This window comes from Phaethon aethereus, assembly GCF_964289735.1.
Source record: "Phaethon aethereus genome assembly, chromosome: 3".
NCBI classification, from domain to species: domain Eukaryota; kingdom Metazoa; phylum Chordata; class Aves; order Phaethontiformes; family Phaethontidae; genus Phaethon; species Phaethon aethereus.
The window spans coordinates 98433044-98460440 of NC_138576.1; the positions used below are offsets into that span (position 1 = coordinate 98433044).

The following is a 27397-nucleotide window of genomic DNA, read 5'->3' on the forward strand; positions in this document are numbered from 1 at the left end:
TACGTGAATTCATCATCTATCAGCTGGCTCTGAAGGCAGCCTTGACGTGCTTGAAGGGTGTTGCAAGTAAAACCTTCAGGTCTGCTGAGTTGAGTAGTGGGTAGCTCCAGGGTCCTCCTCTCCAAATCTTCTTCCTAGTTTCTTAATGTCACCTCCATCTCCCTGTGAAAGGGGTTTAAAACCTGGCAACTCCTCAGCACTTCGGAGGCTGTCTCTGGGTGGCCCTTCCAAGTAGCTTAATTTCTACAGCTGCCCGTATTTAAATCCACCTGCACTACTTGCAGCTGACATGAGATGGGGGTGGAGGTTTCTGACCTGAGCCTGGAGGCAAACTGAGATGTCAGACCTCCACTTCAGAAGTTGAGGAGCAACATCAGCAAGAACAGCCATAGAGGGGCTTGGGCATACCCCTTGTGTCTGCTAAGAGATCCTTAGACTTTACATTTTCTGGCTATTTCAGTTCAGTTGTGTTTATAGTGAAATTGCAGAGTAGCAGTCCCTTGTATGCAGAAATCGCTTAACCTGTGTATGTTAATTCAGCTCTCATTAGCAGTTTTAATCCCTCGGTCCTATACCAGTCTCCTCCGCCTGGCACAAAGGGAGCAACATCAGAGAGTCAAGCCATGTAAGTCTGAGGGGTTTTTGGCTGGGCAGTTAATTTACAGCTGGAAAGGTGGAGGATGGAAGCCTTTGATGCTGGAGCACTTTGCTGGACACAGAATATGTTCAGTACTAGCAGAGGCTGCACAGACACTCCAGGGACAGACCCTGCCACTGTGGCTCAATTGTCACCTTTCAGAAGCAGGAGGAACAAAGCCCACTGTGTGCTTTGAGGTCTGGACCATCTGACTTAACATCAGGTCTCCCTCTTCATAGCTGCAAAACAAATTTTTGGGCTCAAATAAAACTAGAGGTGTGCCTACCAACCTGTGTCTGCTGTCTTCACCTAAGTGCACATGTCTGAAAGTGAGATACTTGAATATGAGCTAATCACCCCAGGCTCTCTGTGTAGCACAGACAAGTGTCTAATCTTAACACATTTAGGATAGAAAAGATTAATTCCATCTGAAGTCTCAAATGTTTTTTGATTTAATGGTAAAAAATAGACAAAGCTTTACCCTTACTGACGGCTTCATAGTTTCTCTTTTCTTTTCTGCTTTTCAGAGACCTCCTGCATCAAGCTGAAGAAATAGTGAAGCTCATGAAAGAGAATCAGGTTTGTTTAAAGCATAGGACAATTCAGAGAGCTTGGTGTTGAAGAAGAAAAAGGGAGCAATGTAATGAAATACTTTAAACAGAACTCAAAAATGTCTTCAAAATAGAAAATGCCATTTCTTGAGGTTAATGGATTTTGGTCTCTCTGTTCTAAGTAAGAATCAATTTTGTACCTTTCAGGTACAGAGTTTTGTTCTTGGAAGTATCCCATTTTGTTTACGTTTGTCAGAGTGGCTAAAGAGCTTGGTAGGGAACCTAATATGTTTGTTTTCTATTTGTTAAGGTTGTGAGACCTCTGCTAGCTACACTCTGTAACTGTGCCAGTGTTTCTGAGAAGCCAACCCAAAATAATAATTCTCAGTATTTGTCTTTTCATTTTCCTCTTCGTCTTTTAGGATTATATTTTCAAAAATGGCAGTAAAGACCTAGATATGCTTTGGCTGATGTCAGTGGTTGATGCTGGTGAGAGCTGAATTATCACTTATGGCTGAGTGCTTTGTAAATCCCATCCTGGAGTTTTACACATTCATTTTTCTTCTATTAGTCCTAAGGCATGTTATTTTGTAAAATGATCTTGACATAACGGGGAAGATGTAATTGCCAAGGCGATTCTGCTGTTGCCTCTTTGCTCTACAGGGAACCCATTAGACTATTTGTACATGGATTTAGCATAAATTTTTGTGGAACTGAGTAGTTCTAATCAATACTCTTCAGGATAGGCAAGAACTGCCTAACAAACATAGCACAGCTGAGCAGGGCTCTAGCACTCGGACTTTTTGCTCCAGTCATCATCCCACTAGTGTGATCAAGTCTCAGCAGTTCAGGAACATTAACCCTGTCAGCAAGCTGCAACAGGGATGGAAAGCAGTAGCATCAAGCTCTGCGCTAAGCTGCACATGCCCATCTTCTCCAAAAGACTTTCTAATGGCAGCAGCCATTTCTGGCTCTATCCTGAGCTTTTTATAGGTGTGCACTTGGCTTTAATGGCAGAATTTGCTGCCTAACCATCCATTTGCTGTCTCCTGTAGGGAACAGCTGGATGACTTGTCAGATGGAAGTGATCAGGGTGGCCAGGTTTGGGCCATGGACTACTGCTTGGTCTTGAAGATTTAAAGCCATAGCAAATTTTGTCTGTGAGGAAGGAAAATAGCAAATAGGTCTCTTACCGTCCTATGCCTTTCAATTTTTTTTCTTTCTTGCAGATGATGGACTTCCAAAATGACTGGAAGCTAATCACAGTTTTTTATAGTGCTGAAAATCCATGTTCTTCCTGTGCCTCCACACAACTGGTAAGCTTTTCATGAGGTGGTTTAGCAGTCAAGGCAGGTGATTAAGACACTTTCCCAAGCTCTGCTCTCTGCCATAGTGAACCAAAGGAGTAGCTAGTTCCAGAATGTTGGAATTACTCCAGTGATGTAAGCTCAATATTTGTCTCTTCAGTGTCCTCTTGGTCTTTTAGGATCAAAAAAGACAGTAAGGATTGAGTTATGCTTTGGCTGATGTCAGTTATTGATGCTGGTGAGAGCTGAATTATCACTCATGGTGTGATATGTTTTGTATTTATAAACATGTATACTGAATTTGTGATGCCAAGTCTGAGATGCCTTAGTAGAACAGCTCTTTTCCACCTTCAAGTCTAAAGATACTTTTCTTGTCTATCTCTGTCTCATTTTTTTTATATATGTTAAGTTGTCTAATTATAGGCAGTTAAATTCCAAGACTAGTTCCATGGTTTTTTTTCTTGGTGCCTGGCTAAGGTTGAATCCAGAATATAGTGATCATTGGTAACGCTTCAGTATGCAGCTCAACACACAGGGTTTGTGACTTTTGGCAAATTGGTAACTTTGATTTTTGTAATGGTTTTGATGGAATTCCTCATCTCATTTACAGAAGAACTGCATATTGGACAACCTGGAAAAACTTAAAGCTGTCTTGGATTTTTTGTATAAAAAGGTAAGATTTATTCATCAACCTTGAATACCTGTATCCTTTGCTAATTTTTCCAGTCTCCCTGCTGCACTAGGGCTTGTAGTTACTGTTCTAAGTCACTGTTAGGTGGCTTAGAACACCAGTCTCATTGACTCCAATCCACTGCCTCTGTTCGTTGTCAATAAGCATTTTAGTTATGCTTTTAGAAATCTGATGCATGCAGACAGAAAGGGCAGATGGGTAACTGCTTTGTTTTGCAACACGAGCTGATGTACCACACAGTCTTTGACTTTTTTTTTTTTTTGGAAGCGATTTCTGTGAAAAATGGAGTACATCTGTCTAGGTCTGAAAGTAATTAATGTTTAACAGGCCTGTTCGTGAAAATAACTGACAACAAATTACTGGATGTGTGGAGCTACCCTGGCAGTGTACAGGCTTCTAACTACCTGGTGATAACTTTTATAGACCAGGGAGAATACCCATTAAAAATATTTATAGTGGACCTTTTTTCCCATTCCCATTATGTGTTCATTTGAAGATCTCAGTGTTTCTAAAGGTTTTCTAGCTGGCTGAGCTAAGAATTACCTGCTTATCTAGGATGGTTTCTGGGAAACGCTCTGCACTGTCTCTTAGGCTACTAATGAGTAGTAGACTAGATGAGGATATATTATTACTAAAGCAGACTATTAACTCTTTATCTGAAGTATTTCAATAACCTTTTCCAAGAATTTTGTTTTGCTGGATTGAAGACCTAGCGAGTATTCTAAATGTGCTACAGTTCGATTGCATCAGGCCACAATCACTCATTTTTTTTCAGAATGACTTCAACAAATGTTGTGTATGAGTGAAGGTCCACCCACACGTTCTCTTCAGGTTCTTTTCACTATTATTTCCAGAATCTATATATGTAAAAATGAAATGTACTTTTGAAAATGAAATATCATTATGTAAATGGAAAGCTGCTTTCTGCTTGGGGGAGAGGTGAGGTGGGATGCACTAGTGCTTGTGCTATTATACAGGATGTTTCATCCCCACCTTTACATTGATACGTTGCCACAAAAATGGTAGTTCCTAGTTCATCTGAGTTCAATTTAGTTGTTTGGTGGCCACTTCAGTTATGTAAAACGTATTGCTGCGTCTCAGTCAAGAATTCATGTCATAAGTATGTCACAAGTATGAATGGTCACTTCATGAATGGTGATCAATGTTATTCTAGATGGGAGGCATAGGAGTAGGGTTCAGAATGGAATTGGCAAAGACTTAGATAACTGATTTTATGCAGGCAGAATCCCAGGCCAGAGGTAACACTTGTGAAGCTCTAGATGTAATTTACGGTTATTGCTACTTGCTGATCTTTAATTGCAAATATAACATGATTAATTTTTACTTTATTACTGCAGGTTCCCAAGGCCTTTGTAAATCTGGTGGATTCCACTGAGATCACAACTTCTTCTCTTGCATGCCAAGATTACAGTAATGCCAGGTAACTGAGGTTCCTTTAAATTCTTGATGCTGTCTCCCGCTAGTGTTCAGACACATAGCTATGTAAGCTATGTATAATGTATTGACTTTTTAACTGAGGTAGAGTCTTATGAACAGTTTTTCTGCCCTTAATACAAAAGTATGTCAAAGATTTTGCGTCTCCACTTTGTTTCTGATTAAACTCTCTCTGCAAGGCATATTTTTACCAGGAAGAGTAGGTAATTCTGCCAACTTGGATAGCATATGTTTAAATATTGCATACTGTGGTTGTGTGGATTGACCCTGGCCAGCAGCCACAGCCTCTCACTCACTTCCCTCTTTACCACCCCCCAGCAGGACAGTGGAGAGATTAGGAAGAACAAAAGCAAGAAGACTCATGGGTTGAAATAAAGGCAGTTTAATAGATGAAAGAAAGAGGGGAGAAAATAAGTTACACAAAGGTAATCATCGTGAGTGGTCTCTCTCAGCCAGTCTCCAAGCAATAGCATCCTTGGAAGCCAAAACGCCCCTCTTCTTCCCCTACCTCAGTTTTTATTGTTCAGCATGATGTTAGGTAGTATGGAATATCGTCTCAGGCAGTTCAGGTCAGCTGTCCCAGCTGTGTCCCCTAACAATCTCTTTCCCATGCCCAGCTTACTTGCTGGGTGGGCCAGAGTGAGGAAAAAGAGAAAGCCTTGACGCTGTACAAGCACTATTCAGCAACAGCGAAAGCATTGATGTTTTATGAACAGTTTTAGCCACAATTCCAAAACACAGCACCATATGAGCTGCTCTGAAGAAAGTTAATTCCATTCCAGCCAGACCCAGTACTGTGATTATGGTCACAAGACTGCACAGCCTACTTACCCCCAGCTTTTAAGTGTATGCTACTTCTGCCCTGCAACTTTCAAGTCAAAAACTCTGAAGGCTCTTTAAAAGTTTGAGTTTCTAGGTATCAATGTTCACAAAAGGATAATTGGTCTTAAAGCACGTTGTTAGGCTATGTGAAAGATATTACTTGGGCTTAGGGTATGGTAGGATGGAGAATATCCAACTTGTTAGTTCCTTATGGTAACTGTGTGCCTAAATGCTTTCATCCATCTCCCTTTCTCAGTACCTTGTAACAAAAGTGTGAGTAGCTTATGTTCAAATTTAGTATGGAGTAGGAGTGTGCACATGGACAGTTATGATGGAATAGTTTATAGCTGATGAGATTACACTCAACCTTACTCCACAGTAATTTTTTTCCTGTGCCCGTGGCATAAGGTACCATATGTACTAATATAGTCATCCTGAAGTGTTTCACAAGTTTTGCATGTATACAACCTGGGAGACATTCCATCAGTCAAGGAAGGGGGTCTGGCTGCTGTGTAACCATGTGCTTAACAACAAGTATAAGCAGAGGAGAAGCTTTCCTTGTCAAAAACAATTGCATGGACCATTCTAGCTTATTTCTTCTGTACAGGCACTGAGGCGAAAAAGAGGTTGGAAAAGACTGATTTAGGAAAATGGACCTTGCCATATACTGAAGGCCTTAAAAAATAAAATTAAATGGCACTATTTTTTCTTTCTCTGAGGAATTTTTATATTTCCTTTTCAATTTAAGATGATTTGCTTTCTCATTGTCAGCATGCTCTTGTAGTTGTGTTTACCTGGTTGCACAGTTCCAGCAGTTTGCAAGCCTTGTACTTCAACGTTTGGTAAACTCCTGGCTTCATCTCAGTCTCTGGCCCAGATCATCTCCCAGATAAGAGCCTTGACATTTGTCTACCTAGTCCTCATTTTGAACTGTGCTTAGAAAGGAAAACATAAGCTTGTACTGAAAGATGAAATTTCAAGTGTTTAAGAGTAGAATAGTGTCTGACAATCCCAGTCCCAAGTCAGTACCTAACTTTAGGCATTGAAGTTTGGGACATAATAGGGTTTTAAAGTTCCTTCCTGTTATTAGTTTCTTGCTAACTAGAAGGGTTGTCTACACTAAAAGTAATGTGTGAACCCCATTTTTAGGCATATAACTCTCTTCATGTATTATAGGAAGTTTTTCTGTTAGGCTTGGGTAAGAATCTGGTCCTGAGTTCATATTTCTTTCACTCACCAGCAGTGATAAGAGCACTTTAACAAAAAAAAATACATTTTGTATGTTTAAATAGAGTTCCATGAAAAGGAGAGTGAGCCTGATCCTGCAAGGTACTTTTTTCTGGGGTTTGCAGGTGTAGGCAATAAGTTTCTCAGGTTTCAATCCATCCAGGCATTTTCATCTGAGTATATCTCTGCTGGAACCAGACTAATCTTAAATGTATCTTATGTTGTTCCTGTTTAGAGCTTTGGGAGAAGGTCTGAGTTTTGGAAAACTCAGCTGCAGAAATATGCACTATGCACATTGCACTATGTAGGTCAGAAATTTGGCTGAGATTGGTTAGCTGCTTGACAGTGCCTGGCATATATAAGCTTTTGCAGCATTGAACTTCCATTCACATTTCTAGATGGAGATCTTCTTGCCAAATATGAAAGCAAAAGTTTCTGCGGAAGTATTCTGAGTGCGTTCAATTTTCCTATGTGACTACAGAGAGGGCAATGTTTGAAAACTAGTGCAGCTGCTGTTCTAAGGCTGAGCATGCTGCTACCTGGTGGACCCTGTGCTAATCCAAGTCTGGCATATTTGTCATCTGAATAGACTTTCAAACCAAGAAGCAACTCAGAGCTCTGGAATAGAAATATATATCAATTTATGTTTCTATAAAAAAATTAGGATTTCCATGTAGCTTTCTCAATATATGCAACAATTTAGTCTTCAATGCGTGCTTGTCGGTGGCTTAAAAGAGTTCATGCTATCTGTCTTATTTATTGAAAGTTCATAATGTCTTTCATGTTTTTAATTATTTTCTGCAGCTATCTAGGCAGAAATTGGTGCAACTGCGTTGGTGAACGCTCCACACTAGATGGTAACACACTGAGGTGGTCCTATCAGGTATAGCATCTTCTGTGTTGCTTGGCTTTCATATTGCTAAACACGTGTATTCATTTTCCACTGAAGTGGACTGAAGTGAGGGGTTACGGGAGGAATAGCAGTGAGGAAGTTGAGTAACAGCCTTTTTACACATGTGTCCACAGCAATCCAGATCTCACTTCTTACATCAGAAATATTGGAGATAAGTTCTCTCTACACCTGAGTGATTTTAGCATCTCTTGAAGTTTCTAATGAATATATAGCTTTTAGCAACCTAGGATATGTCCTACCCCATCTGTCATGGTTTAACCCCAGCCAGCAACTAAGCACTACACAGCCACTTGCTCACTTTCCTGCTCCCCCCAGCGAGATGGGGGAGAGAAATTGGGGAAAAATAAGTAAAACTTGTGGGTTGAGATAAAGATAGTTTAATAGGGCAGAAAAAGAAGGGAATAATAATAATAATATAATATAAAAAACAAGTGGTGCACAATACAATTGCTCCCCACCCACTGACCAATGCCCAGCCTTTTCCTGAGCTGCAGTGCCCCTGGCCAACTTCCCCCAGTTTATATATTGAGCATGATGCCATATTGAATGGAATATCCCTTTGGCCAGTTTGGGCCAGCTGTCCTCGCTGTGCCCCCTCCCAGCTTCTTGCTGGCAGGACATGAGAAGCTGAAATGTCCTTGACTAGTGTAGGCACTACCTAGCAACAACTAAAACATCGGTGTGTTATCAACATTGTTCTCATACTAAACCTAAAACACAGCACTATACCAGCTACTAGGAAGAAAATTAACTCTATCTCACCTGAAACCAGCACAGTATCAGAGAAATGATCCATCTTATCCCATAACCTGCCACATGATTATAGAGGGAAACTTTCTGTTAAGACAAATACAGTTGTGCTGGAATTCCTTTTAAAAATGACAGGGAGGCAGTAAGCATGGCATTTCATTGCCCTGCTAAGATTGCTGCTTTTTCAAAGAAAATTGTGGTAGATCAGTGTAGCTTTCTTATAGCTACAAGGAGTTTCCAATTATTGTGTAAGAAGATTTCATTAAATTACTGTCTTTGTTCTGGATTACAGAATTTGATTATTGTGGTTTATTAGGGTTGGGGATAATCTTAGTTCACTTTAAGCCTTGATGAATTGCACATATATTACACTCTCTACCTGGTAATACTCATCTGATTAAGTGGTTGTCTATTCAGGATGCTTGGGAAAAACTGCTGGAGTCTGAGAGATATGATCAAAAGGATGACTTCACCGTTGTTCTTCAGCCTTCTCTACAAGAAAAAAATCTCAGACTGGTGGGTAGCAACTTGAGTTGCTCCATTCTTTACGGATTGTATCTGCTGAGACTGAGTGCAATATTCAGCCGGCTCTTTCCTGTCTAGGCTGTGTGTAAAGCCAGAAGACAAGGGTAGTCAGGCACATGTAGAACACACTTCAGGATCAGACACAGAGGTCCTGAGAGTGGAGCTTGCTTCAAACAGCATCAGTCTGGGATGCTGTGGGGTTGTTCTTTTTGAATGTTCTTTTTTTGAATGTTCCTGGAGAAATGAAGCATCCTGGCCTGTATCAGAAACAGTGTGGCCAGCAGGAGTAGGGAAGTGATCGTGCCCCTGTATTCGGCACTGGTGAGGCCGCATCTCGAATACTGTGTTCAGTGTTGGGCCCCTCACTACAAGAAGGACATTGAGGTGCTGGAGCGTGTCCAAAGAAGGGCAACAAAGCTGGTGAGGGGTCTGGAGCACAAGTCTTATGAGGAGTGGCTGAGGGAACTGGGGTTGTTCAGTCTGGAGAAAAGGAGGCTGAGGGGAGACCTTATCGCTCTCTGCAACTACCTGAAAGGGGGTTGTGGCGACACGGGTGTTGGTCTCTTCTCCCAAGTAACCAGCGATAGGATGAGAGGAAATGGCTTCAAGTTGTGCCAGGGGAGGTTTAGATTGGATATTAGGAAAAATTTCTTCACCAAGAGGGTGGTCAAGCATTGGAACAGGCTGCCCAGGGAGGTGGTGGAGTCACCATCACTGGAAGTGTTCAAAAAATGTGTGGATGTGGTGCTTCAGGACATGGTTTAGGGAACATGGTGTCACTGGATTAATGGTTGGACTTGATGATCTTGAAGGTCCTTTCCAACCTTAATGATTCTGTGATTCTGTAATTGCTTACAAGAACAGCATCTGTTCTGTCTTGACAGACCAGCAGTAACTGAGGTCAGCAACAAGGGCCTTAATGAGAGTACCAGAGATTGATATCCTTGTGGATAGGAGTATTATTTCATAGACTGAGACCTTTTGTGGCTGAATGTTTCATCTTTTTATACTCTTAAGTGTTTTCTCATGCTTGAAATGCTTTCTCTTTCAGGGCAGGGATGGTTTCATTACCACATCAAAGACAGAAATGGAAACTCTGGAAGAAGATTATACTTTCATGGCTGTGGGCCTCTGGAACAACATGGTGAGCAGTACCACAGACATTGCTACTTACTGGACTTAGTACGGATGCCTGGTAGCAACTCCACACTAGCCAGACTTTGTGTAGCAAGGAGGGAGGGAAAGGAAGAATATAGGAAAGAAACACCCTGTGACTGCTATCCTCAGCTGTGCAGAGACTGCTCTCAAATGATGCTAAATGCCCTACACTCCCAAGACAAACCTCTTGCTGTTCTGTGGCTGCTGCTTACTACCAAGAGCTTTTATAAAGTAGCCCTTTGGTAAGTCTCAGGGAGTAAATGAGCTGTGCTAGACCCTTCTTTTGCTAGCCTCACCTCTGTGACAGTGGCACAGTGACAACTGAGGCTTGTCCTAACCTGAGATGTAGTGATGATACTCTTCTGTCCTCTCCATCTTGTATCCATCTCCCTCTTTACTAATGAGTCTCATAAGGTTGTCTCCTCCTTAACCATCATACTTCTGCTGCTGTTGCTCATAGTAAAAAGGTGACAGCCTTGAGGAACTCCTATTCCTCAAGAGCTGGATGTCCTACCCAGCTGAGGAAAGCCAACATATGGTGCCTTCTAATGAGAGGGAGAGTGTGTCTGAAGGAAACATGGACTCGCTGACCCACTCAAGCTTGAACATGATGATTAATTCTGTAGGAGGCTGTTTCCTTCTACAGGCTTGAGCTGCCGACACACAGTGTTTGTGCATATGACTGAGTGGATGCACGTACAGCTGGAGGGGTTTGCATTTTAAAATTGATGATGGTGGCAAGTAAAGAAATGGGACGTGCTTTTCAGTATGAATGAGACAAAAAAGCAGGCATGTGGTTTTGGACTCACCAGAGCAAAGTAGGATGTTACTGCTTAGTGCATATTATGTTTGGATATGGCCTGATATTAGTGGTTTGGGATAAGATGTTGATTTTACTATTACTTTTGACTTAGAAACTTTCACTTTTTTTCCTTTATTTTCCTGTAACCTTCTTATACCACATATAATCTTTGTTATTATTAAAAATAATCTGCAATGGACAATTAATTTAGATTAGAGATAAAAGACTTACTTTTTTTTCTTGTTTTGCACTCCACATGTTAGTAAGATTTTCATTTGAGAGCACCTACTATTCCTGTGTCTGTCCAAATTGTCCTAAGCATGAAGGAAAAGATGTCTATACTGCAACTGCCTTTTAGCAAACCACATTTAAAAATAATCCATGCAGATTGGCATGGGTTTTTCTCCATTTATGCTAATTCTGGCAGTAGTAATGCTGTTGTAGGCCTGATCATTTAAAGAAGCAAGATTTGCAGAAAGAGGCTTTTATTCAACCAGATGATACAGCTAGAAAATAGTACAGTCACTTTAATAAAAGATATTATCTTCTAGTTAAAGTTAGTAGGAATTCATGTAGTTAGGAGCCAAAGAGTTAAAAATTGATCAGCTGTTGAAGCTCTAACCTTTGAGCAGCCATGCTGCATCCAGTTATCTCCTTTGCTGTTATCTGTGACATTCCTCGTGATGGTGTTAAAGTTCCTTCCTCAGTTCTATTGTAAAATAGATGCCATGATAAGATGCACGGTGGCTTCTTTATCTTTTGCCTTAGTCCCACTAGGCAATTAATTTTACTAGTTGAATGGCAAAGCAAACACTGAAAGTCAGATTCCTGAAGTGCGAATTAAACATTCTCTCTGGCCGTTCTTTGTAAAGAAACTGAGTGAGTTACTTTAACTGCCTATGTCTCAGTGTCCCCATCAGTGCTGGAGATATTTACCTAGATCACACAATTACCATCATCTAAATGTGATCTGCAAGACATTAGAAAGTAGTGGCGTACCCTCCTCGGATGCTTGTTTTTTCCATCAGCAAATTTTTGAAATGAAATGCTGAACATGTTTTCAGCTAGTGCAGAAAATGAATGCTTCCAACTGGACAGGGACCACAGTGCCACCAGTTTGTCAGCTGATTTTGTGTCTCTCCAGTGGGAATTGTTTGGGACCAGCTGAACCAAATTTGTCAGATTCTAAGATCCATCTAACTGTGGCAATAGATCAGCCTGAACTAATACGTTTTCTAGGTCTTATCAGTGGGTAGCTGACCTCTAGCTTTGAGTAATGTCCTTCTCTTTTATCAGACTCTGCAATTAGCAGAGTTCATGTGCTTCTAATGGGCTTTGCTTTCATTTTTTTTTTCCCCAAGTCTGGACTATAGCGCTCTCTCTCTTTTTCTTTTTCCCTATGACCTTTTACTTTCTGTCCTTTTAGATTTCAATTTATGCACAATCTAATACTAGGCATCTTGAATATTCTTTACAAAAAGTTGTGATAGTATCATCCCCAGCCTGAAACAGGTATATTGCCTCCTCCAAATCCAGGCTCTGTAGAAGGGGAGAGGGCCAGGATTTACCTTCTCATGTTTAATAACTTGTGCAGACATACTCAGTTAGCTCAGCACTGATTTCTCTTTCCTGTCCTCTCAAATTCTTATACTTAGCTTGCAACAAATGTCTTCTGACCCTTCAGATGATATTTTTGTATTTGCAGCTTCTGCCAGCTTCTTTCCCTCTGCTTCATTTTTCTGTTCCTAACCCTTTTCTGCACAGACTTTGTTTGGCCTCTTGGGCTCTGTCCTTGAGCATCCCATTCTGTTTCCACATAACACACCAAAGCAGAGGTGAAAAACTATAAGCAAAATGAAGTGGTACTTTTAAGGGTGTCTGCATTAGGGCCAGTTACCCATATTCAGGCAGTGGGTGTGCTGGGGAGCCACCAGAACTAGAGAATTGTCATAAAGGAGGTAAACACCAACGTTGCTGTATTTCAGTGTGAGGTGGTTCCTCTAGTGAGGGGACAGCCTAGGAGATCTGGGCAAAACCACATCTTATTACTAGTTTGAAGGGAGACTACAGGAATGATCGTATTCGCTTCACAATTCCTTTTCCCTACTGTTTTCCTGCCTCCTTTTTGATTTAGTGGAATTTTCTTAGCACAGTTGGCAATCGTCATGAAGGCACCTCTCTAGGTAGGTTCCTTATCTGCCTGTGATGGTATTCTGCCATGATATAAAAGCAGATAATATGAAAGATGTTCTCAGCATAAAAAGTGCTGGCATGTGTCCTTACCTGGTAAAGGTCACCCAGCTAATGGTTTATGCTGACTGCTTTAAAAACAAAATTAACCAATCCACAGTGTGATATTGGGAACTGATAGGAAATGAAGATCATGACTTGTCAAGCAACAAACACAGCAGAATGAGAAAGTGCCCAAGAACTGCATCCAGAATTTCTCTCCTCCTGCTGTCTGCCAGGCTGCCCTTACCTTGGTTTTAGGCTTGGTACCAGCCTCTTCCTTGGAATGATTACGTGCTTATTGGCCAAAGGGCAAAACCTTGAAAATCTAGTGGCAATTGGCAGTAGGACTGCACTTCAGTCTGGCTGAGAAGAAGCTGAGCTAGCAGGTGCTAAGGACTTGTCCTAGGCATGGCTGGATATTTTACCAAAACATTTCTAGCTATCTAGGAGCAATGTGATTCATCTACTAAGCACATCAGATAACAGCAAAATTACATTGGGTAGCTAGGAAAAGCTGAGAGTTTGGTTGTTTGTTTGGACAGCTTCATTTACCCCAGAGAGCCTGACTGATTAATTTTGGCAAACGCCTACAATTTTACCTCTGGAAATATGTTTGGAGTCAAAGCTCCTTTCATGTGTGTAAAGAACTTAGACAAGAAGCTCTTGTGCTTGTGTTTGGCGTTCTTTTGTGCAATGGAAAAGACCACAAAAAAACCCCTACCCTGCAAACAAGAGAGAAGCTGAAACCCGGCAAGAACCCAAATGGGAACAGCACCGCAGGAGGCTGCCCGTGCCTCTCTTTTGCATTCAGGCGTTTACACTGACTTAGAAACTGCTGCAGTACCAGAGAAGACCCACATGCTAACCGGTTTGACTGATAGATATGCTAGAATTCCAGAGAGGTTTTGGCTGACCACAGTGCAGACTTGGTGCCCGATTTCCTGACCAGGACTTTGCAGCTCTGCTGCATGTGAACTGTCAGACTTTGCTGGGAGAACAGTGTCTTGGAGACATCTGGAATGAATTGCCTCCTGGAAAAATTCATTCTCATTACCCAACTCCCAACAACATATGAGTGTCTAATACTTGTTTGAAATTCATTCCTAGCCAAGAAATACCACCGTTGTCCCATGTTCTGTGGTACGATTCTGTGCTGGAAGAAGAATATTTTCTTTTAAGAATGTAATTAAATAACTACTTTGTTTTATCCTAGGGGGATGGGAAAGTACCAGCTCCCAATGTGTTTTTTCTCTGAGCTTCATTATTTTGCATGTTTTGGGGATATTCCTTTTATGCCTATCTCTCTCTGAAAAGCACAGACTGTTTCCTCAAATGCTTCTTTCAAAGAATATCTAGCTCTGTAAACCTCTTCTCTATTTCTCTGAATTTTCCTATTATATTCTTTGATGGGACAACCAAAATAGTATATAATGTTTCTGGCCAGAATGTATTGGTGACGTCAAGCCTGTTACTGCTGTATTTTCCAGTCCCTTCAATCCTGTTTCTTATGTAGCCTGCTGCTTCTGGCAGCTGCTGCTGCTGGTGCAAACTGAGCAGACATTCACTGAGGAATCTAAAACAGTGGCCAACCCCTTTGGGGTGTGATTGCAATTTAATTAGTACCCAGCAAGGTACCTGAACAGGTGAAGTGATTCTCTGTGGTATTTACCACTTTGTGCTGTCAGTATTGAGTTTTGAATAATTCCATCATTTTTCATTAACAATAATCCCCTCTCCATCTTGTTAGAAGAAGGCCAACAAATACAAATATTATCAAGCCTCTATGCAGAGTTGGAGTGCACCTTTTGATATTGGCTAACATGTATGAAAATGTAGATAAGGAAACAGTTCTAGAAGGTAGGATAAATTAGCAAGTTTTAAGTTGCACGGGCTACAGCCAGCAGAGGATTGGTGTGTGATTTTAATGTGTTATATTCCATGTTTCTGAATTTGCTCCAAAATGAATTTGTAGCAGGGGCAGTACCTAAAGATAATGCTCATAAGACAGAAGAAAAAAAGTTAATGCAACGTGAATATATCACCAACATTTCTACTTTCAAATTATATTAGGGATTGTGTACTTTCTGCTTCTGAGGTAAGCAATGTAGACTTACCCAAGACTTCAGTGTATAATCTGAGTCAAAGCTGCATTTTCCAAGGAGTTTCAGGAACACTATTTGTACTTCAAAGTTTCAATCTACTCAGACTTGCTTTTCCTCCCACACAAAAGCTTGTATGTTTCTTTATATTTTTATATGAAAACTATAAACTGTAAACTCCCAAGCATGCCTTTCTCAAGTGATTGCGAGCCTGGGAGAAGATAAAAAATGTGGATAAGGCCTGGGAGGATGGACAGACTGCTGCAAGGAGATGTTACCTGGCAGCAGAGCTGTGGCAACCCACCCTTTGCTTTCTCATACCCAGCCCAGCCGGGAAGTAAAACCGGCTTGCAAAGTGCAGTAAAGTTTAAACTGCATACCATAAGGGGGGAAAACTAATCATGAGGATGGTCTAAGCTATGCTTTTCTAGAACATGTCTACAGTTACTGTGGTTGAGCTGATAACGAGAGACTTGATTGCAAGCAGCTGAATACTGTGGTACAAGTGCCTTGTGGGAAAAACACTTACAGGGTCAGCATTCCCAACAGCAGAGTTAATGTGTGGATGGTTGTTTTAATAATGATGGAATGACAGTCTGATCATGTGGGAGGCCTTGTTTCCAGTTCCTTTCTTTTGTAGGTATAGATGTGCTATGTTATACATAGATAAATATTTATCATAAGCAAAACAAGTTTTTAAATATATTTATGGACCTGATGGAAAACTCCAGGCACTAGAGCCTTTGAGTTGCTGCTGCTCTCCCTTCCCTCCCCAACACAGCATGTGTACAATTCCTCTGTTCTCTCTCTTTCCAGATGGAACCAGTTGGACAGAAGCAGCCTTACAATGTCACAAAAAAGCTTCAGGTCCAGTGTCCATCTCAGGTAAAAGGGTTTCCTTATTACTGTGAGGTTTTATTTAACTCCTTGCAGGATTTCCAAGTTTCCAAATACTGTTGTTGTCTTCTGAAGTTTTTTAGGGATGTGCACTTGCCCAAGATATTGCAGTGTTAAAAATTTAGTGTTCTTAAAGTTCATTGACACAGATGAAACTCTGAAAACAAGAACTTTTGACAAAATTTAGTTAAATCATCTTCCTGTGTCAGATACTTTTTATTCAAGATATAACTAACTAATCTGAATTTATTAATTGGGACATCAGGGGTACATTATCAGTATTAAAATCTGTATCGTCAATAAAATTGAATCCATGAATTGTATATAGTTTAGCTTTTCTGTGATTTGACTCTGCCTGCTGCCAGTTTAACTGCTTTAGTCCCTGGAGCTGTCAATAGCCCAGTAGTATCTTCAGGGTCTGAGAATCTCAGGTTCAAAGAACAGGTTCTTAAATGTTTTTGCATTTAAACTCTGATTTCAATAATTTGATAGTGATAAAATATTACTGGCATCTCAAAGCTTCACTGAACAGCAATTAAAGCATCAAAGAAATTGAATTATGTGGGTTTTTTGATGTTAAGTTTAAGGCAAGAAGTGGTGCTGTGCCTAGAGCATACCAGGCTTAATTTTCAGGTCTAACCTGGTTTACTTCACTAGTTCATTAAAACATTAATACTGTAAAGATTTTCTTCTCTTGGAAAATCTAGCCAGAAGACTTTAACATCAGCTGACTGTTCCCACTATCGTTGGTAAACATACTCTCTTCACTCTGCAGGAAAATCCATATTTGTTCACGTATAGAAATAGTAATTACTCATCTTCCCTGGAGACACCAAACACCAAAGAGACATCTCAGGTATAGTAGGACTGTTTGCATTATATGGACTGAGTGTATTCCAGGGAGTGGGGCAGGTGGGTAAGAGTGTGTTGTTGCCTAATTAAACAATGCTAGCTGGGAAAACTAAATACAAAGCTCCAGCTCTTTATTTCCATGCTTGACTAAATAGTCAGATGCTTAACAGCACATTTTCTCCTTGGTGGATTCTGTAGAGTGTGATTTAATGTAGATGTGTTCAACCAGCCTGAAGTAAGCCTTGTCGTCACTGTTAAGAACCTTTTTTAAACATCTGGATAACGATGTTAGTTTCCCTGGCATAATAATGATAGTGAAAATGGGGCCTTTTAGTCCTACTGTGGAGGAAACTAGATCAGATCAGCATGACACCACTGTGTGGGTCTGATTTCATCTCGTTTACGCCGTAGTAAAGCTGAAGAACAATGGATTTTTCTTCTTTGTGACATAGTTGCACATTAGATTAGCAGAGATAAACAGCTGTGGTTCTCCCCCCCTTTTTAATATAATACCATCTGTTTTGTTAGTTACTCAGGGTGTATAGACCTCTGCATAGGGCAATGGTCCTATGGTCCTACCTCTTTGATTTTTGGTAGTAGCTATGGTGTAGGACGCAAGAAGCAACACTGTTATGTTTGTGTGGTTTTGTTGTTGGTGTGTTTTTAAAGCAAACAAACAACAAAACAAATTTGAGCAATGGGACAAGACACACAAGTATATTTTCCTTAGGTAAGTTATCATACTTAAGGAGTTCTTTAGAGAGATTTGGAACAAACACATGTCCTTAGGTCTTGTGCGATGGTCTGCTCTGGTATACTGATGGTCAGCCTTCATGAACAGTAGACCTTGGGGGTGTTTCCATCAGTAGGCTGCAAGCCAAAAGAGCCAGGAGGGGAAGTCTCTGGCTGCACGTAGAGGGCTGCACACAGAGAAGACAGGCTTGTGGCCTGCTGATAAAGGTAGAGTTTTGTGTTGGGATATCCCAGAGATATTCAAACAGTTTCTCACAAAAAGATACGAGCCTACCTAGCTCAGAGTACAGGCACACAAAATGTTGCGTAGCTGAATGGCATGGCATAGAGTCTGAAATAACTGGCCCCGCTGGTAGGCAAGAGCCATGTTGCACTAATGTGGCCATGACACCTCTGAGCAGAATGAGCTTGTGTCTGCCTTCAAAGGGCACTTGTAGGCATGGCCTGAGGACAGGCTGAGCTGGGTAGATGTACACAAGTATGTGGGAAATTCATTAATCTAATCCTCTGAGACATAAATGGTTAATCATGACCAGAGTATAGTGAGTCTGATATGAAGTCTTGCCCTGTCTGTCTTTGCAGGAGAGGATTTATGGAACAAACATTCCCTGTTTCGACCGGAGTCCCTCTAATACTGTTCCGGTTTCAGGTATGGCCCTATGCAATTTTATTGTAAAGCTACTTCATTTGATGATAGAAGGGGAACAGGAACTGGGTTTAGTTAGGAGAGGCACGCTTTTCTTTGAAGCAGTGCACTCTGTTGACTGTGGCTTTTAAGACTCTTTTGGGAACAACGTAAGTAGTTTTATAGCAAGATGCAAGTTCTCCCTCAAGGATGGTGAAAGCTTATGCAACTGCACCTTCCATGTATAAACAAAGTGACAGTGGAAAAGACAGGAGGTAGTGGGTACTTCAGTTGCAGAGGTGGTAAAACTGTATATGTAAGGAGTACGGGCTCTTGTCAGTGCAGTCTGGGGTGAAAAAAGCCACATGGAATTCTGTCCCCGGGTGGGTTTTGTATTCCCTCAGAAAATGCAATGGTCCCAAAATTTCCAGCCTGTGCTGGCACTGGAGCTGCACCTCCTTTTCAGTCTTTTTGACTGGTTAAAAGGAATTTGAGTAAGCACAGATGCAAGACTGAAATCCTACTACGTCCCTTGTAGCTGTAGCTAATGCCCAGCTATAGTACCAAAATCATTTCTGGTTTGATGCCTGTCAGTGTCATTCTGTGCTGATGCTGTCATGAGTATTAAAGTACTGTCTTTGCAATGCTTTATGCTTATTCCAAGGAAAATTTCTGATAACCATCACAGTTTGAAGTTTTCTTTCTTTCCTCCTTCCCTTACACTACCTTTATTTTTTAATTTATTAGTTCATAATTTGAAACCGGCAGATATTCGGGTGATTGCTGCCTTGGGAGATTCACTCACAGTAAGTAAAGATCACTGGATAACCACTGTTAAAGCAAATAATGAAAATGCATTTCTGAATTTTTAACCCGAGAAATAGAATACGTGTAGTTACGCCCTATTGAGCCAAACACATTTGTCACATATTCTTTTCCATATTCCACCTTGACTGACTGGTAATCAGATCATGAATCTAATCTCAGTGCACAGTTCCCATTAAAAGTCCTCAGGAGTGCCACACAAGGAACAGCTGCAAAATTAGATTGCACAGCAGCACCAAAACCAGCTTGCTAGAGTGGACTTACAACAATTGCTTTGCTTTATTGGTTCTAGGCAGCTCCCAAGGTATTGCCCTTCAAAGCTATTAGTAAGCAGTGTAAATAGAAAGAACAAATTCTGCAGCTAATTGTGTGTATGTGTGTATATATATGATTATGTGATATGAGATACATATATATGATAATACCAAAGCATATAAAGCCCTGTCCATTTATACTAACTCAATATTTGAGTAAAATTGCAATAGATCATCAGGTTTGCCAAGTGTAACGAGAATTTTTTTTAACACTATTCCTGGAACTATGTAAACTCATTACCCCTAGACTGGCTGTGATGCTCCAATCAGTGATGACTGATTCACTGCTCATATAGTAATTCATGTTTTTTATGTGTTCTGAGCTAATTACCACATTAAATCCATGTAGTCTCCTTTCTTGGGGAAAGTTGGGAAGGGAAGACATAAAATCACCATACCACTTTTTATTGTGGGGAACATTATAATAAATTATTCATTTAGGACCACTGCTATCTTATTTATTCCTTATGTAAATTTAGAATTATATGAATGTTTTGAACATTCTCATCCATTTTTTCCCCATTTGATCTAATAAAGAAGTTGATAAAGAGGGTAATTCACTGGAGCAGAGTTAAAATACCCTCAGTTCTTGATCCTCTTGAGAACAAGGATCTGTTATATTTTGGGCCGATGATGTAGCTTGCTTCATTAACATCCTCTCTAATTATTTTCTCTAGGATCAGTCAGAGAACTAGTTACTGTAGCAATTCTTATTTTCAGAAGGTAAATTCCTCTTCTCTTCTGCTTCCAGGCAGGTAATGGGGCAGCATCCAAACCCCATGATGTTCTGGATGTCCTGACTCAATACCGAGGTCTTTCTTGGAGGTGAGTCCCACTAATTCCCCCCCAGTGGGAGGGAAACCATTTACTTGGGGTTTGGTACATATAGTTGTTTTTTGTAACAAATGGAGGCTTGTGGAGAGTGAATTTGACTTTACATTTTGTGTGGAGGCACATGGTTGTACTTTTACTCGTGGTAGACACTGGTTTGAATATTTTATTTTTCTAGAGTACGATGTAGCATGGCTGGAATAGGCCTGGATACACAGATGAAATGGGGTCCTTGTTAAGACAGTCCCTTTCTCTTCTCATGGTTGTGGCTATTGCAAGGGGGACTTCTAGATCCCAGTGGCGACACCACTTGCGTATTCTGCATTTTTGTCCCTGCTTTTTCTATAACCTGTCTGTTCTTCCCCACTGTGGCCCACATCACCCATTTGTGTCATTTAAAATCAGTGGTCTACAAAAAGTCAGAATGGGATCTTTTTTTTCTGCTGCTGTTTCATACACAGAATCTATTTCCTTGACCCTTTCGCAGTATTGCTTACACCATATGGAACAGTTTATCGATTGTGAGACTTTTACATATGCAGCATTTTATTAGACAGGTCAAAAAGCGACTCTGAAGAAATGCAATCATGTTCACTTATTATCCTACAGCTGTAGTATTTAACACCAATCCCATCAGGCTGCTTTTCTGTTTATCATTTCTTATCCGTCTGAAACACTGCAGCTCTCTAAGATGTTTAAACAGGTACTAGAGCACTGCAGAATACTCCAAATTAAAGGGATGCTATAGAGTGTTGTAAGTCCAACTTTTTATATTTCGATCTTTAATAATATTCTACTGACATTTGGAGGGAGAAGTATGCTAGCATTCTCTACAGCATGAAGGAGAGTAAAGAGCATGCAGACATATGGTGAATTTTACCTGTCTAGTAGTATTCTTCCAGTTGAGTGAAATGGTGGGGGGAGGTATTGAGTACACTTATCACTGTGAAATATATGCTTTTAGAACTTGTTGTTATGGATACAAAGGATTTTTTAACTAAAAATGGAAATAATAAATATTTTAATAGGGACAACTATAGCAAAGATGTCAGCTTTTAAGAATTCTCATTTCTTTCAGCTAGGTTTGAACGTATATTAAAACACGTGAGGGAATTGAAAGGGCAGCTAATGTACAGGCGCTTTTAATATCATTATGGTGGTTATGACAAAGTCTCTTATTTCGTGACCCCATTGGTATGCACACAAAGAGCTTGCTTTGACTTAGTACAACCACCAGAGAACATCCTGTGTACATGTGTAGAAACCCCATAAGGGGGAGCTCTCTTATTTAGTCCACTATCTTACCGAGCCCATCATATCTTGGAACTTTTTTTTTCTTGTTCTTTCTTTTTAACAGTGTTGGAGGAAATGAAAACATAAGCACAGTCACTACACTAGCAAGTAAGTGTCTTTTCCATAAACTCGATAAATATCTGACGCTGTTCATTAAAACAGCTGTTACTGTAAAAGAAGACATGAAGAAAGATTTACAATTTGTAGCATAGCAGAACCAATCCCTTTGTATTCAATGTTTAGTGCTGAGTAAAAGTTGCATAACAACCAGGCTGTAATTTGCTGTGCATGACTTAACTATGTATTTTGTAATTCCTAGGGGTTTGCTTGTTTCAGTATTCTTCTGTTGGTTATAGTTCTGTCCAAAATATGTTGGGGGTAGATGAATCGGAGGTCTTAGATCATAGCCTAAAGAAACTATTTTGACTATATGGGAAAGTTGTTTTAGGCAACTTTGTTACAAGATCAGATTTTACATGCTTTTTAGAGGTCAGAGCATTTTAGATCTTGGGTGTTTGTAAGGCTGGTTTGTAACCTAAGATCTAGAAGGCAATCCTAGGTCTTTGGGGTTAATACATCTGGGGAAATCAGGCTAAAGAATTTGATTCCAACCCATCTTCAGTTAGAGTATGACAGCATGAGAGTCTCCTGCCTGAGCATAGGGTTACTCAGCCTCGCTTACTAGGAAAAATGGCATTGCTAGCCATGACCGGTAGGTCATGAGATATTTGAATTAATGAAATTCAGAAATCTTGAAGGCAAGGAAATAGTTGTATGATGACAAATCTCCATGTTTATTATGCTTAGAGGTTAATTTTCTGATAGCTATCTCTTAAAGCTTTTTAATGGTCTTTTACTAAGGTCTAATCTTTATAACCTCATTTGTCACCTGCTGAAGTAAGCAACATTTCAGGGTGCTCTCTTTTTCTGCAGACATTCTTCGTGAGTTCAACCCATCTCTGATAGGGTATTCCATTGGCACTGGAAAGCAGACTACACATAATGCTGCACTCAACCAAGCTGTGGCAGGGGATCATGCAGAGTAAGAGAAAAACTCTTCTCATTTTAACAGAAAGTTAATTTTTCTTTAAAACGCAGTTCTAACTAAAAAAAGCCCAAACCCTGGACTTTGGCAGGAGTGCAGTAAGGCTGCTAGGCAAGCCATCTCTAGCGTGAAGGCCAAGAAATGTGATGAGGACTTTGCAATGTTTCTAATCTATGTCCAATCAATTAGCAGCAAAAGCAATGCTTTGTCTAGCATTTTCAACCAAGAAGCACAAAGCACAAACACTACTCAGAAAGCTTCACATCCCTATTGTGAGGCAGAAGGAAAAACTTCCCCATTTTATAGGAGGTATATTCAAACCCTGTTGTCAGTAGGACCAAGAGCTCGTGTAGAGAAACTAAGACCCAGGAAATGGTCAGTCTGTGGCAGAGCTGGGAATTAACTTAGAGACCACTATGCTCAATCTTCAGTGAAATCATATCGTATCTTTTTCTCTTGGGAACACCTCTTATGAGACGTGCCTCAGTGGCTCAAGGCCATGTAATAACATTGATACATGCATGGATGCTTCAGTGATACGTGTATCAATAGCATCTGTCTGATGTTGGGAAGGAGCATTTATTTCATGGCAGCACAGTGTATTTTCCATATAGTTTGTAAAAGTGTAACTATGTAGAGTTTGCAAAGTGGTCAAGTGCCTGTTGGATGCTAATTGTTTTCTCACTTTTTTTCCCATCACTGTCTCAAAATGTAGCCTTTTTTAGGTATCATACCACTCATTCAATGAAAACTGGACTTCCACTGTTTTTTTAGCCATTATGTGAGGGATGGCCATTCATCAGCTTTCCTCTTTGCCTTGGTGTCTATGCAGGATTCCTTTTTTATTTTTATTATTTTACAATTTTATTTTTCTTTCATTTTTAGGGATGTTCCTGCACAGATTAGAAGACTGGTGGACCGAATGAAGAATGATACTGTGAGTTTGATATGTCATTAATATTTTTAGGAAGATGAAGTTATGTGGTATCACTAGTTTCTAGCAGACCAACAGCAGATGCCAAACATTAAAGGTATAGGTACAGCAGTGTAAAGTGTAATATTCCCTAGTGTGGAGTATGAGTCAGTACAAAATAATCTATAGCTTTGTCTTAAATAAACTTGTACAAGCACATGATAGTTACTATCAAACTCAGATAATTGTAATCTTCTTATCATTTTTACCATAAGTGGCTGGTAAATTCAGTGCAGTTTCTTCACCTCCCAACCTATGTCACCCTGTAAGATCACAGAACTTTTCCTCTGCTAGGATTTTGCTGTGGTGGTACTAATTATCTTGTAAGCATGTGATTTTGCCAGCAGTAATGATATGTGCTAAGATTTTGAGGGCAAGCTTTTCAAGTGGCAAATCATGTGAAGTGAACATGTGAAGCGACGAAAGGACTTGTTTTCTTTAAAACCAGTTTAGTTGTCAGCTGATTTTTGACTTACACATTTGTTGTTAGGAATTATTTGATTAATTGTCTGTAAAACACATATTGGGCTGAGAATTGCTTGCATATTTTTCACCTCAACTACTGATTTGCATGTTTGCTATTTGTAATTTGACAAATGTGCTATGCAACCAGTGACCTAAGTTACATGATATTATTTTGGCTTTCCAATTGTGAGTTTGGAAAGCAGCCAAAAAACCTTCAAGATAAGTCTGTGTGCATGTCTAGTATAAATACTGTGGTGAATACATATTGGCAAAAATATTTGCAGTACCTTTCTTTTTGGTTCACTTTCTCGTAAACAAGATTTCACTCTAATGGCTGTATCTGAAATGAGATTAAAAGGGATAGCAGCTAACAATGAAGTGGTTGGATGGTTTTCATTCAAACTGTTCAAGGCTTCTAAGTACTACTCTGTCATATTTATCGGCTTGGAAACATCACACAACAGAAATGAATGCAAATACCTTTTTATTTAACTGGTAAACTTTTTTATTTAAGTAATAAACTTCTTTCGAACAAGAAAGAATGTTCATATATCATATCAGTCATATATCTTTGATGTAAGAGCTCCTTTTTCTCCCTTTTTAAAACACCTTTTTAGTGCAGGAGGGACATTTTCCCCTCTTTTACTTTGGGTAAGTACATTTTGAGACCAAACTACTGAATAGTGTGTTTACTACTGAACAGTGTGTTTTACCAGCTGGGATATGTTGCCTTCTGCTTTTGAAGATAGATATTTTTAAGCCACTTGAGGCTGATATACTATTGCTGCTTTTCTTAGTGGTGTTTTGCATGGAAATTGAAGCATTAAGATATTGAGCACATCATCAGCTACATGGTACTAAGCATATCTGAACATTTCATCAAAGCTATGAAGGTGTATGTTTACTGAAGCATAATTACCTTGCATTATCTGTCCCTTTGCAAAAATCCTTCCAGAGGAAAAAGTGCTATAAATTTTTACCAGTATTGTTAGATAGAGTTAATATGGCCCCTCTATTCTTCACAGTTTGTCACACAGCAAAACTGAAATATATTGCCCTCCAGGGTTTTCCAGCAGGATAGCTGCATTATTTATGACACAGTAAAACAGATACCATTGTTTTCACAATGAAGATACATTCCTAGAACTGCAGGAGGAGTCACTCAGTGTATACACAAGATATTACTAAGAAAAGCATACAGATGAATTTGGAGCAACAGTTTTCTGAAGCAAATAACTTTGCATGGTACTACTGATATTGTAAACCTTATTTAAATCTTAGTCATTTCTACATCTTCAGTCATGACCACAAATTCATTTTTGTTGTGGATACTTCGAGAACTATAGCCGGGTACCCTGAGAAATGTTAAATTTGTGTTTAGTATATTGCCTGCCTCCCCTTTCTTTTTTTTCTTTCTTTCTTTTTTTAATTAATAATTTTCATTCCATCTCCTTTTGTGTGCAGAGAATAAATTTTCAGACTGACTGGAAGCTCATAACGCTTTTCATAGGAGGAAATGACCTATGCAGATTCTGCAACAATCCAGTAAGTGCCCTGCTGCCTGCAGCGTGAACTGGGCTGGCCTGGGCATAAGGTCTCTGTCCATTGCAGTGGGTGAGAGGGCAGAACTCAGTGGGTGAGACCAAAATAAGGTAGGTCTTATTTGTGCAGCTCTGGAATGTAGCTGTGCTGAGACCTTCAGGTTGTTCACCCTGATGTTATGATAAACGAAGTTCTATCTTTAGAACACCTGTAAATTACATAATTGTGGCTACTTTGTTTTGTTGCTAACTAAGATGACTTTCCATTACCTACTCACTTTACCGCCTGCAGATTAAAAGGTCAAGGGTTTTGGTCGTCTTTGCCTTATGCATAGTCTCACTCAGTGCTCTCTTACCAGTTTCTGTACTATGGGAATGGTTCTACCCACAGCTCATGCTGATGCAATTATATATAATATATTATATATTGTATATGTATATAATATATGCATACTTATATATAGCTTTTGCTATGTGTGAGTATAGATGAGGTGAAAGTCTGTGGCAGACTCCTCACATAGTAATGATTCTTACCTACTTCCAAGCAGCAGAGCACATACTTTTAATTCTTCATGATTAATTTCAGATCAGGAAAAACAACAAAGCGGCACAATAAGACGGTTATAAAACAAGGAAGGAGCAAATTAACCACTTCTACCTTCTGCTCCTGACCCAGACACAAAATGGGAGTCACTCATGAGTGTGGGTGGTGAGGGGATAGCATGTCTGCATCCAAAGATCACAGTGATACTTCCTTTGTGTTGCACAGCTACAAATAGTGGCAAGCACAATGCTCTTGGTGAGCTGTGACTTAGGAAATTAATAAGGGAACTGAGCTGCCTAGTTTTGTAGAGTAGGCCAGTGGGGCTCACAATGAACTTCTTGAAATTAAATCAAAGAGAATTAAGGCTGAAAATAAGACAGACGTTTCTCATAGGGAAGTTTATTTGACTGTTGAATAGTTGCACAAGCGAACGAAGAAAAATCGGATTGCTTGAGACAATTAAATGAGAGGGTTTAAACCACGCAGATAGAACAGGGAAATTTCACCACCGAGAGGCAAGTATGTAAATGGCTTTCATTCCCAGATAAATGCCTAAGCTTTGCGAGTTATTATTTGTGGCAGGTAAGAAGCACGTGTCAGACATATTGCTAATATTCCATACAGCAGAAACAAACTTACTTTTACACAAACTGATCTCTCCAAAAGAAGGTCCCCATTAGTGAGGTGTTAGCCATGCTTTTAAGCCTGGGGATGGAGGGTGTTGTGATGTCTGATAATGCTCCCTAAATTTGCTCCCTCACTGGTAAACAAGTGGCCAGTAGATCTTGTGAGTGAGACAGTTGTGATGGGAAAGAAGAAAAGCAGAAACAGGACAGTTTTGCCTAAGACTCCCTTACTCTTGACCTAAGAGTTAGAAACATGATTGCTGCTGTGAGAGATTCCAGCTAGTCACTGTTCTGCCTGCTTGAGTAAACAGATTGACAATAGAGTTCAACCCTCTTGCTTCAACAGGTACGCTATTCTCCTGAAAACTACACCTACAATCTACAAACAGCTTTGGACTTACTTCAGAGAGAGGTAAAACAAACTTTTCTACTATGTGGGAGTGGGGATTGTATTCTGTTCGTAAAGCAGTCACGGATTACTGATTAAGAATTTAGTTCCCCGCTTTCATCTGCTGTATGCAGAGATGCTTGCTTGCAGGAAAATATTTGTGAGAGGCAGAAAGAGCTGGAGAAGTATTTTACCAAAGGAATAAAGATGTATTCAGTTCTAGCTGATGTGCTGTGGACAAATAATGTAAAAAATA

At 40.0% G+C, this 27397-nt stretch overlaps 1 protein-coding gene across 1 annotated transcript in view; it reads left to right on the forward strand.

Annotated features, from left to right (window-relative positions):
- The window catches only part of PLB1 (phospholipase B1), a gene marked incomplete at its 5' end in the record, with an annotated part of 89305 nt that overhangs the window by 13848 nt on the left and 48060 nt on the right, over positions 1 to 27397 (forward strand). The window contains 18 exons of the mRNA XM_081998591.1: positions 541 to 625; positions 1165 to 1216; positions 2418 to 2504; positions 3106 to 3168; positions 4545 to 4627; positions 7507 to 7573; positions 8771 to 8869; positions 9930 to 10022; positions 15986 to 16054; positions 16842 to 16922; positions 18254 to 18320; positions 19044 to 19102; positions 20187 to 20260; positions 21624 to 21667; positions 22493 to 22601; positions 23490 to 23541; positions 25507 to 25587; positions 27100 to 27165. Of these exons, the coding sequence (XP_081854717.1) occupies positions 541 to 625; positions 1165 to 1216; positions 2418 to 2504; positions 3106 to 3168; positions 4545 to 4627; positions 7507 to 7573; positions 8771 to 8869; positions 9930 to 10022; positions 15986 to 16054; positions 16842 to 16922; positions 18254 to 18320; positions 19044 to 19102; positions 20187 to 20260; positions 21624 to 21667; positions 22493 to 22601; positions 23490 to 23541; positions 25507 to 25587; positions 27100 to 27165 (1331 nt within the window). The remainder of the gene's footprint in view (positions 1 to 540; positions 626 to 1164; positions 1217 to 2417; positions 2505 to 3105; positions 3169 to 4544; positions 4628 to 7506; positions 7574 to 8770; positions 8870 to 9929; positions 10023 to 15985; positions 16055 to 16841; positions 16923 to 18253; positions 18321 to 19043; positions 19103 to 20186; positions 20261 to 21623; positions 21668 to 22492; positions 22602 to 23489; positions 23542 to 25506; positions 25588 to 27099; positions 27166 to 27397) is intronic.